General features: G+C 45.3%; 1 protein-coding gene across 5 annotated transcripts in view; it reads left to right on the top strand.

Moving 5' to 3' along the window:
* Positions 1 to 10,506, top strand: part of smarcd3b (SWI/SNF related, matrix associated, actin dependent regulator of chromatin, subfamily d, member 3b) — a 57,321-nt gene that overhangs the window by 30,086 nt on the left and 16,729 nt on the right. For 3 of the 5 annotated variants that reach the window (XM_063207049.1, XM_063207048.1, XM_063207046.1), the window contains exons 3-5: positions 1,464 to 1,553; positions 6,594 to 6,636; positions 8,804 to 8,926. In XM_063207049.1, coding sequence (XP_063063119.1) covers positions 1,464 to 1,553; positions 6,594 to 6,636; positions 8,804 to 8,926 — 256 coding nt within the window. The remainder of the gene's footprint in view (positions 1 to 1,463; positions 1,554 to 6,593; positions 6,637 to 8,803; positions 8,927 to 10,506) is intronic. The other 2 variants (XM_063207050.1, XM_063207047.1) reach the window with 1 other exon arrangement.

Below are 10,506 nucleotides of genomic sequence, written 5' to 3'. Positions count from 1 at the left end.
TTATTTTTAGGAAAGCTCTTTTATTACATGATTTACCTCTTAACTTAACCTTAACTTATCCTGAACCAGCGTTGTAATATAGGCCCCTGTACTTTGTGTTGTTAATGTATTGCTTGGATCCTGTTTGAAGGAGCAGAGTGTGTTCTGTGTGAGAGCTCTGCCCTCTACCTCCCATCTGATAAATATACTGTAGGCCACTGGGCTACAGTACACACGCACACTCAAACACTAGACTCACTGAACAGGAAATATAGGAAACACAATCAACTTACAGCACATACTTATATATGAAGAGCTCTTTTCCAAAATGAGATATATCCATTTTGTAGAATGTTGGGAAATTGACATTCTTGTATTGGGCATTCCATTGAATTTGTTGTGTTGTTTTTTTATAGTTTAGACTTTGTCTGAATGGGCGTAGTGTACAAGCTGTTACAGTTGGTACAGCAGTCCATCAAAGTGAACGTCCCGTCCTGACCCACTCTGTCTGGGCCCAGCACTTCCATACATCGGACAAATACAGAACAGGCCACTGGGCCGCAAAGCACACTCACTGAACCGAAAATACAGTAAACACAAGCAACTTACATTATTATATAAGAAGATGTTTTTTCATGGTTTTGATATTGTGTGAAAGAGTGGAGTGGGGCAGCTGTTGTTTATCAGAACGTTTGTCCCTTCTCGACCCTTGCTAACTGGACCCCTGTAATTCTCAAATCATGACAAATACAGGCCACTGGAGCAGGGGTTTTTGAACAGGGCTAACAAATATAGGACTCATAATGATCATACTTACTTATATATAATATGTAATAGGTTGTTCATTTGTTTTCATTTTGTGTGTATGTGTGTGTGTGTGTGTGAGAGAGAGCAGAGTAGACCAGCTGTTGTCCATCAGAGTGTATGCATGTCCCCTCCCGACCCTCAGTCACGTAACAGGGCCTATATACATATACAGGCCACTGGACTATGGAACACATTCTGTGTGGGCTCACTTCGGCATGAGAGGAAATACAGGACGTACTGCGCAATGAACATTCATATTATATGTACTGTATATTGCTTTGCTTTTATTTTGTTGACTTTCAAAGGTGCCAGCGTGTGTTGTGGGTCTATCTATATCTCAATGGGCAAAACTAATGTCTATATTGTGATATCACTGTGTGTGTGTGTGCGTGCGTGCGTGTGTGCACGTGTGTGTATGCGTGCGTATGTGTGTGTGCGCGCTTTGATGCGTGTGTGACAATGGACTGCCAATTTCCAAAATTATCCTTCTCATATGCCCTCTGGACAACACAGAAAAATACACAAACAGAACAGTACACACACAAACACAACTGCACTGTATACTTGAACACAAAGTACTGTATATTTTGAACACAATCACAATGGTCTGGTTGTCTTCAGACACCCCCATTCAGCCTCCTCTAATCAGAGAACCTTGACATCCCGTCAACTCCTAGGAAGCCGGTGGGATTCCCCGGAGCCAATGAGATGCCAGCCAGGCAGATGGACATGCGAGAAGCCCAATCAGATCCCACGCTCGGATCAAAGTAGGAGTTCAATTCTGATGCATGATGAGTTTTTTCTCCTCCTCCTACCCCTCCCCCCCACCTCCTCGTACCCCACGAGTCACCCTTGCAGCCCCTTCACCTCCCCACACCCACCCCAATCCCCTCACCTCCTGCCCACCCCTGTAAAAGCACTTACCAACACTTACCATCGCAAAGCTTTTTTTTTGACAATTTGACCTGCTTTTTTACATTAAGATTTTAATTGGCTTTTTTATTACTGCCAATTTTTTCTGAGTGTTTTTCATCTTAATTTTAATCATTTCATAATGCCTGTTATGACTAGATTTGTATGAAATCATCAGTCTTTGCCTTTCGTGTTACAAGAGTTGTGTCTGGGCACGCATTGCCCTGAGCCATTTCATTTTTAATAAGCAATTAAGCCTCTGAGCAGTTAATAATTAATCCTGAGTGGCTTTGCTCATTTATAACAAATCATATTCGTACAGAGATACTACATTTAATTACTTTACACTTCAATGACACTTTCATCCAAAGGAATTTATAGAGCGATACAGATGCGGCAACAAGAACAGAGCACGCATGAGCGTGTGAACGAGGGTGTAGGCCTAGAAACACTTTCGGTATAGTCTACAGTAGACTACGATTCACCACCGTGATTTTTTGTCTGCATTTCGGCCTCCAAGAATTAAAATTCCCCCTTAACAGTTTGCCCCTCAATTCCACCTTCACTTTGACCCTCCCCGTCCTCCTCCCTTCTCTTCTGCCCCCCAGAGAAGGAACGTGTGGCTGCATGCTCTAAGCCGCTTGCATGGCATGATGGGATGCATATGCCGATTGGTCTCGTCTGGAGGACACACTCTCCATTATTAGCATCTGGATTGATATTTTATATGTCTGTGTGTGTCTGTGTCTGTGTGGGTGTTGGGGTGTGTGTGTGTGGGCGTGTGGGTCTGTGAGTGTTGGTCCGTGTGTGCGTGTGGGTGCGTCCATGGATGTGTGCACGCGTGCGTGCGTGCGTGCGTGCGTGCGTGCGTGTGTGCGTATGCTTGCGTGTGTGTGTGCGTGCATGTGTATGTGGGTGTGCATGTGTGTGCATCCTTGTGTATGTGTGTGTCGAAAGTCTGGACTAATTTTTTTGGGACGTTTGCATATGACTTTGTCTATGTCTGCCGAATGTCTGATTGCCTAACCGTGTACAGCACACAGTGTCATCACCACCACCATCATTACCCCCCTAGGGTCCTTCAACTGATGCTTGAAATAAAATGTCCTATCTTTTATAAGAATTACCCACCACCTGCTAGCCCAGACCCTGCTGAGTTCACACTGGGCACTAGAGAGTTGATTATTTTATATTTGCTTTTTTGCTTGTTTTCCTCTGATAATTGAATGTTATTCAAGCTCCAACTGACAAGAAGAGCTGCTGGAGCCAAGAGGGAACTGCTGGTGTCCCTTTTGTGTGTGTGTGTGCGCGCGCGCGCGTGTGTGTGTGTGTGTGTGTGTGTGCGTGTGCGTGTGCGTGCGCATGCTTTCGTGTGCGTGTGTGTGTGTGTGTGTGTGAGTCGGGGTGTGTGAGTGCGTGCGTGCGTGTGTGTGTGCGCATGCTTTCATGCACGCGCGTGTGTGTGTGCATGCGTGCGTGTGCGTGTTGGCACAGAGCCCATACTAAGCTTGACCACTGGAGAGGTCGTTCTGCTCATTTGGGTGAGAGCCGCCAACAGCACTAGCAGAACTTTATGGCCTAGTCATCAATCGCCAGTCTCACTGGGGAAACAATCACCTTCCCCTTTCAGAGAAAAACACCAATGAACCACCAGGGAGGTGGTAACATGCTAGATGACATTACATTACATTCAATTTAGATGTTGTTTCTTAAACGTAGTTCAGGAGGAGTCCGAAGAGTGATTGACTCATCAGTGCGTCAGTGATTACCATCCTGTTCTCGCCTTCTCAGAGATCTCCTACCCACTCACCTGTCCTGTGCGAAAGCTCCAGAATTGTCCCACCTCCTCCTCAAACTCCTCCATTTCACTAGTGGTCCCACTTTGCCATCCCTCAACACACAGGAGGGAGTGGAGTGGTCGGGTCTTATCTCATCCCACATGATCTCCGCTTAAAGCATCCTGGGGCCGATGCCAGCTACCACATGACAAACATGCTTCACTGTACACCAAAGCACTCAGCGGGCTTACTAGTGAACATGATGATAACCTTTCGAAGATTACATTGCGTTACATTTAGCATGATATCTTATCCAACTCCCTGGTGGTGGATCAGTATTTTTATCAATCAGTTACCTTAACCTTTCAGTTAAAACACCAGTATATCACTGGTGCTAGATTACTTTACAGGATATTTAACCCGCTGGTGGTCGATCAGTGTTTTTTAACAGAAAGGTTATATTGTGCAATTTGAATTCAACACTTGAGAGTAGATTTAACATCATATTTGATCCCAGAGTATTCTCTAAGTGTTGAATTAACACTGCTTTTTTACTGTGTGATTGTCAAAAACACTGATCCACCACCAGTGAGTTTAATTCTAAATGTAGTACGTCTATGTGACTAGCATGATATTCAACTCATTGGTTGTGCATTTAACTAAAAGGGGAAGATAACTGAAGTCTTCAAATGCCTGCCAGGGAAGTGGATGTTTTACAGAGACTGTTAATTGTCAAACAAGACGTTGAGTGAGAGGTTAGTTAGTTTTAAAAAGTGAAATAAGCCTTTAATCCTCCAGCAAAGTGAAAATCTTCAAATGGCTGTCACATGGGTCATGTAGTGTATGCACACCTACAGTATAGCGGACCTCAATGGCTAGAAGGCTATAAAAAAGCAGAAGCCCCCCTAGTTCACACCTCTCCAGAGCAATACAGCTGTTTATTTCTGTCAAGCAGAAATGGCCGCTGTTTGTTGTGACAGCAGACCCTAGTGCCTTGTAGAAATGTTGAAAACACTGATCTACAGCGTACAACCAGCAAAGCAGGTCTTACAAATGGCAAATATTTTTTGAATAGAAGATCTCAGCGGCTAGTAGAAAAGCAGAAGGCCCCCTCTTGTTCACGCCTCACTAGAACAATGCAGCTGTTTATTTCTGTCAAGCGGAGACGGCTGCTGTTTACACTGTAGGCCTTCATTTGGCTTTGATGTGTGAACAGCAACAACGGTCATCTTGGTCATCTTCACACCTTTTGGAGTCCCTTTTGCAAGAGGCCTGCTACTCAATCAGCCAGCATGACGTGACAAGTGTGAGAAACGCAGAGTGAGAAACGCAGGCCTCTGACACACACACATGCATGCATGCAAGCATGTGCACGCACACGCACGCGCGCACGCGCACTTTGATGTGGTGATGTGGAGGAACGGCAAGGCTTTTGCTGTTTTTTTCACCTGCTCAATAGCTGGTAATCCCCATCAACAGTAATATAATAAAATAATGTCCCCATTATTCACTTTTTCATGTTGTTAGAGTTACCAATATAACAATTTATCACATTTACACGTTCACTAAATTTGTAATTGTGTAAGAATCAAAAACAAAGTACCTTGCACTGCAGTGAGGTATTCAGTGAACAAGTGAGCATTTCCTTATTTTTTTTTAAATGACATCTTTTTGGGCCTTTATTTGATGGAAAAGTAAAGAGGAGATATGAGATGATTTGGGAGAGAGAAATGTTTCTCAAGAGCAGGGTGTAATTTGTAAGGGGGGTGGGGGTGGAGGTTGTTTGCCCCTTCTGGTTTTATTATTTCGACTTCTACACGATTTTAAGCTCACTTTAATTGTAACTCCATTGACATCGCTTAAAATCCTTCAATATAAAATATCCTCCCTCCTGCCCTCCCTACATTTTTGACAAATTGCACCCTGCTCAAGACTGAAGCATCCTGTCATTGTGTAACTCCAGTACATCGTGACTTCATTATGAACAGAAATCAGAAATTTTGGCGGATTGCAAAATATCAGTCTTGGGTCCCCAGTCGCTCCAGGACAGACAGACAGAGGGAGAAAGAGACAGACAGACAGAGGGAGAAAGAGGGAGAAAGAGACAGACAGACAGACAGACAGACAGACAGAGGGAGAAAGAGACAGACAGGCACACAGACAGACAGACAGACAGACAGAGGGAGAAAGAGACAGACAGACAGACAGACAGAGGGAGAAGGAGACAGACAGACAGACAGACAGACAGAGGGAGAAAGAGACAGACAGACAGACAGACAGACAGAGGGAGAAAGAGACAGACAGACAGACAGACAGACAGACAGACAGACAGAGGGAGAAAGAGACAGACAGACAGACAGACAGAGGGAGAAAGAGACAGACAGACAGACAGACAGACAGACAGACAGACAGACAGAGGGAGGGAGGTAGAGAGAGGGAGATGCTGATGGGAATGAAGCATGTGGAGACTGAGCTGCATGCGGAAATGGATGCGGAAAGCCAAAGTCTTGAGTGTGAAATTGAATCAGCAGTGTGGTGGTGCACTGGAGAGGATGTGGAATACATGAATGCAGTCGTGCATACACACACACACACACACACACACACACACACACACACACACACACACACACACACACACACACACACACACACACACACACACACACACACACACACAGTCTCACACACACAGTCTCACACACAGTCACACACGCAGATGCACACTCACATGCATACACACACGCATGTGCGCTCACACACACAGAGTAACACTCATATGCATGTGCTCACACACACACACACACACACACACACACACACACACACACACACACACACACACACACACACACACACACACACACACACACACACACACACACACACACACACACACACACACACACACACACACACACACACACTCCTGGGATGCCATGGTGCTGGATGGCTCCCAGATTTTTAGCAGATGTCCCGTATACTACGCAGCTATCAGTCACCATAGTAACACCTCTTTTCTCCCTCTCTCTGCCTATTTTTCCCCAATCTCTCTCTCGCTCTCTCGCTCTCTCTCGCTCTCTCTCTCTCTCTCTCTCTCTCTCTCCATCTTTGCAGCGCCAAGAGGAGGAAAATGGCTGACAAGATCCTGCCACAACGGGTAAGCCGTCACAGCCATTCACATATTTTATTTTTCCGTCGCTGAATTTTGAATTTTTATCTCAATTTTGTCACTGGAGGAGGACGAACGTGTTATGTATGAGCTGTGGGGTTTCCTTTTTCCCCTGTCGCCCCTTAACCTAGCTAGATTCTGTAGCTGAAGGTGATTCACTGGGCATTTCATGCAGACAGAGGGTGGCAGAGGGTTCCGCTTGTGGTGCCAAAGCCTTTTTTCTTTTGGAGTTGGAGATGGCGGCTGTTGGTGACATTACTCTGCCATTCTCCACAGAGACGTGATCGGGTAGGATTTTTTGGGGGTTCGATATGTTACCTTTAAAATCAGCAGGTGAGACAGATGACCATTGAGATTGAGGTTATTTTACTTATCTACAGCAAGGCAGTGCATTGCCACAGGTGGGTGTGTGAAGGCATTGGTTGAACGTTAGGTGGTGAATGTAAGGCGATGTGGCTATCAGGATTTGTAACAGCATTCGGGCACGTCTCGTCGGCCACAAAGTGTCTTTGGCTCGTGTCCGTCTTCTCCATCTTTTCATTGATCTGCAAGACAGCTGAGCATAAAGTTACAACTGCGGTCTGTGTGTGTCTGTGTGTCTGTTGAACACACACTGTAGTGTATGTGTGTAACTGAATATTAAGATGAACAAAAAATCAAATGCGAGACGAACGAAGGAACGAAAGAAGTCAGGCAGGAAGGACAAAAGCCAGTGTGGCGGAGTGAGAAATGAAGCAGACGGGTGCCCAGCAATTTATCGGACTGGCGAGAGCGAGAGGCATAGGCAGTCGGAGTGATAGGAGTGAGGCCCTGGCGCCAGTCGCATTACTCAGTGGTAGAACACGCGTCTCGTCTGGGGCTCGCTGTCTGGGTCGTGGCTCGGCCCATGTCCGCTGTCTGGGTCTCAGTCTGTCTTTATCTGTCTGGCCGGCACCCTCCTGACACCCTAAAGTCTAGAGGAGATATCGAAAGAAAGGAAAGACAAGACGTATTGAAATGAAAAAGGTGACAAGGAAAGAGGAGAGAAGGAGAAAATGACGGGAGAGGAGAGGTGAAGAGAAAGAGACGGAGTGACTTATAGGAGGTGAATGAGACCACTACGGAGACAGGGAAATATGAACAGACAGACAGACAGCGGACGAGGGAGGGAGGGAGGGAGGCTGGGGTTTGGTTTGATGCCGCACTGCATTGGAATCTGTGGGCGAGCGAGAGAGAGAGCGAGCAGCGGGTTGGCTTTGGACAGTATCCCGTTGGCATGGCAAAACAGAGTGGAAATGTGGCTCCGCAAATGGCACGAATGAATGGGCATGGAGACAGTCGTCGCCACTGCGCAACACTGCTGAGGTGGCCATATTGTCATTTTTGGGTAGTGAGATTTTTTTATTTTTTTTTGTCGCTTTTGGTTGTCACCTACTGCTGCCAAAATAGAGAGGGTGTCAGTGTGGTCAAAACGAGGTGCCATCCAAAATGTCTCAGACCAAATAAAGACATAGTAATGGAATTCCAGTCTGTTGTATTCCTGTTGTAAGTCCATTGTATTCCTGTCAAAAGAGTAGAGTTGTATCACAGACATGCTTGTGTTAGTGACATTGTAAAAAATGAGTGACAACGTGTTATTGTTTGATACATTTGATGATATTTCCCATGTGCTACTGTGTTGTTGTTGGCGATGACGATGATGAGGTTGGTGATTATGACAGTGATGATGTTGGCGATGTTCGAAAATAAAATATTGATACTGTGTAGATGTTATGGTAACACTTTTTCCACAGATGTTGACCCGAAGGGTTTTCTTAAAAAAAAAAAAAAGTTTTCTTAGGGGGTGCGGCTCTGCAGCTGCCCTTTGTCTCATCGGTCTGTGATAATTGTAATGAAAACACAAGTGCTTGGATCTGGCATCTAACTTGTATATGATGTATATGCTGGTAAGGGTGGCTAGAGGGACGCTGGCTAGAGGGAAGGGATGAATGCAATGATGTACAGTGTGTATGTATGTATTTATGTTTTGAGCAGTTGAATGCCCATTTATGTTTTTATGAGACCATAGACAAATTTCATATTTGCATGACAATAAAATTTATTCCATTCTTCTAATCTATTCTATTTTATTTTGACCCCCTTTTCCCTCTTTGCCTATATGCTTATTCTTCAACAGATCCGGGAACTGGTTCCTGAGTCCCAGGCCTATATGGACCTGCTGGCCTTCGAACGCAAACTGGATCAGACCATCATGCGCAAACGGGTTGACATCCAGGAGGCCTTGAAGAGGCCCATGAAGGTATGCTAGCTAACCTTAATGGCTGCGGCTGGCACGCTAGGCTGGCTGGAGCTGCTTTGAATTAGCCTTATTCTTCTTTTTTATGAGGCCACGTGTTTTATCCTGGCCATGTGCTGCCAGCCTCCAAGGCACCATTGTCTTAACTGAGTGGCTGTGCTGTATTGTAGGACGACAAGCGGCATCACTCAAAGTCAAAAGTCAAAGTGAAGTTTTATTGTTCACGGCACCATGTAGAGTACATACGTATAACAGACACTGTACTCGGTGATCGAAGCTCCAAACATGCGATTTAAATTAATAAACACATATGAACCACCACGCCAAAGGGGACAGAGTTTGACACCTGCAGTATAGCACTGCACAGAGTCCCTGAGATGAGTCCATCCATCCCGCTCCGCCCTGTCCCGTCCCATCCTGTGTCTGTAAATGTGCAGCTTGGGTGCCCGCAGGCTGCAAACTCAGGTAAATGAGGCTAACTAAAACTAAAAATAAAGAGGAGATGCAAAACAGGGTCAGTGCTTGGCAGCGAGGGTGTTGAGCTTCCAGCGTGTGCCAAATAAGGAAGAGGCAGTGACACTGGTGTTGCTGGTGCCCAGGCCCGTCGACAAACTGGTCAGTTGTCCCGGGTCCAGGGAAAGAGAATTTGTACCCCATTACATTGTATGTATTGAGAGGGGGACCCTTTCAAATGATTTGGTCCTCGGCCCAGCAAAAGCTGTTAGTGGCCCTGCTGATGCCGAAAAGCTTTGTCTTGTCTCTGCACAGATAATAATAATGCCTCATTCGAGGGTGAATGCTAGAATTTTTCTCCCAGCCCACCGTTGGGACCGGGACCTTATTAAGTCTTCCTTAATATTTTCTCCATCATGTGGTAGCCATTGCTTCCACATTATTTCTTTTGGTGAAATCATTACCGACATGTTAAATGGCAGTTAGCAAATGAGAAGTAGTTAATTAATATACAGTTTTATTATACAGTGCTACCAATGTCATGATCAAAGGCGAGGGAAACTGTATGCTTTCAAAGGACCCAACATGTCAAGCAGTGCCATGGCTTAACTACCCTCCCAAGGACAGACGTTCTTCTCAGACTTGCCATGACTTACAACAAGCCCGAGCATGAGCTACATGCATGTACAGCAATTCAAACGTAAAGAGCTTTATGGAGATCCCTCCCGAGGCCGTTTCCAGGAAAACTGTGCCATTATATTGACAACCTCCGAGGAGTAATGCAGAAGGTTATGAGATTAGGCCACAATCAAGGGCCTTAGATGACTGCACCAGCCGTTACGGCAGAACATAAAGCCAGTAATTGGACTGTATAAGAGCTTCGTTAGGTGGGATATTTCCTTCTCTCCAGAGTCCTCTCTATGGGTCCCCATAAGCGCCAAATGGCTTATGGTTTATAACTGTGGGATTTATTAGAGGCAAGTCATGGCAAGGCAAGACAAGGCAATTTTATTTGTATAGTGCATTTTATACTGAGTGTGCAATATGCTGCGGAAGAAAATCATAAAAGAGCAACTGAGGATGCACTGGAATGTGCTTTGATTTAGGAAGAATAAATGTCTATGGTTACC

This window comes from Engraulis encrasicolus, chromosome 9, assembly GCF_034702125.1.
Source record: "Engraulis encrasicolus isolate BLACKSEA-1 chromosome 9, IST_EnEncr_1.0, whole genome shotgun sequence".
In the NCBI taxonomy this organism is placed as follows: domain Eukaryota; kingdom Metazoa; phylum Chordata; class Actinopteri; order Clupeiformes; family Engraulidae; genus Engraulis; species Engraulis encrasicolus.
Note: the sequence above shows the minus strand (reverse complement) of the source record. Positions and strands in the feature narration are given on the sequence as shown.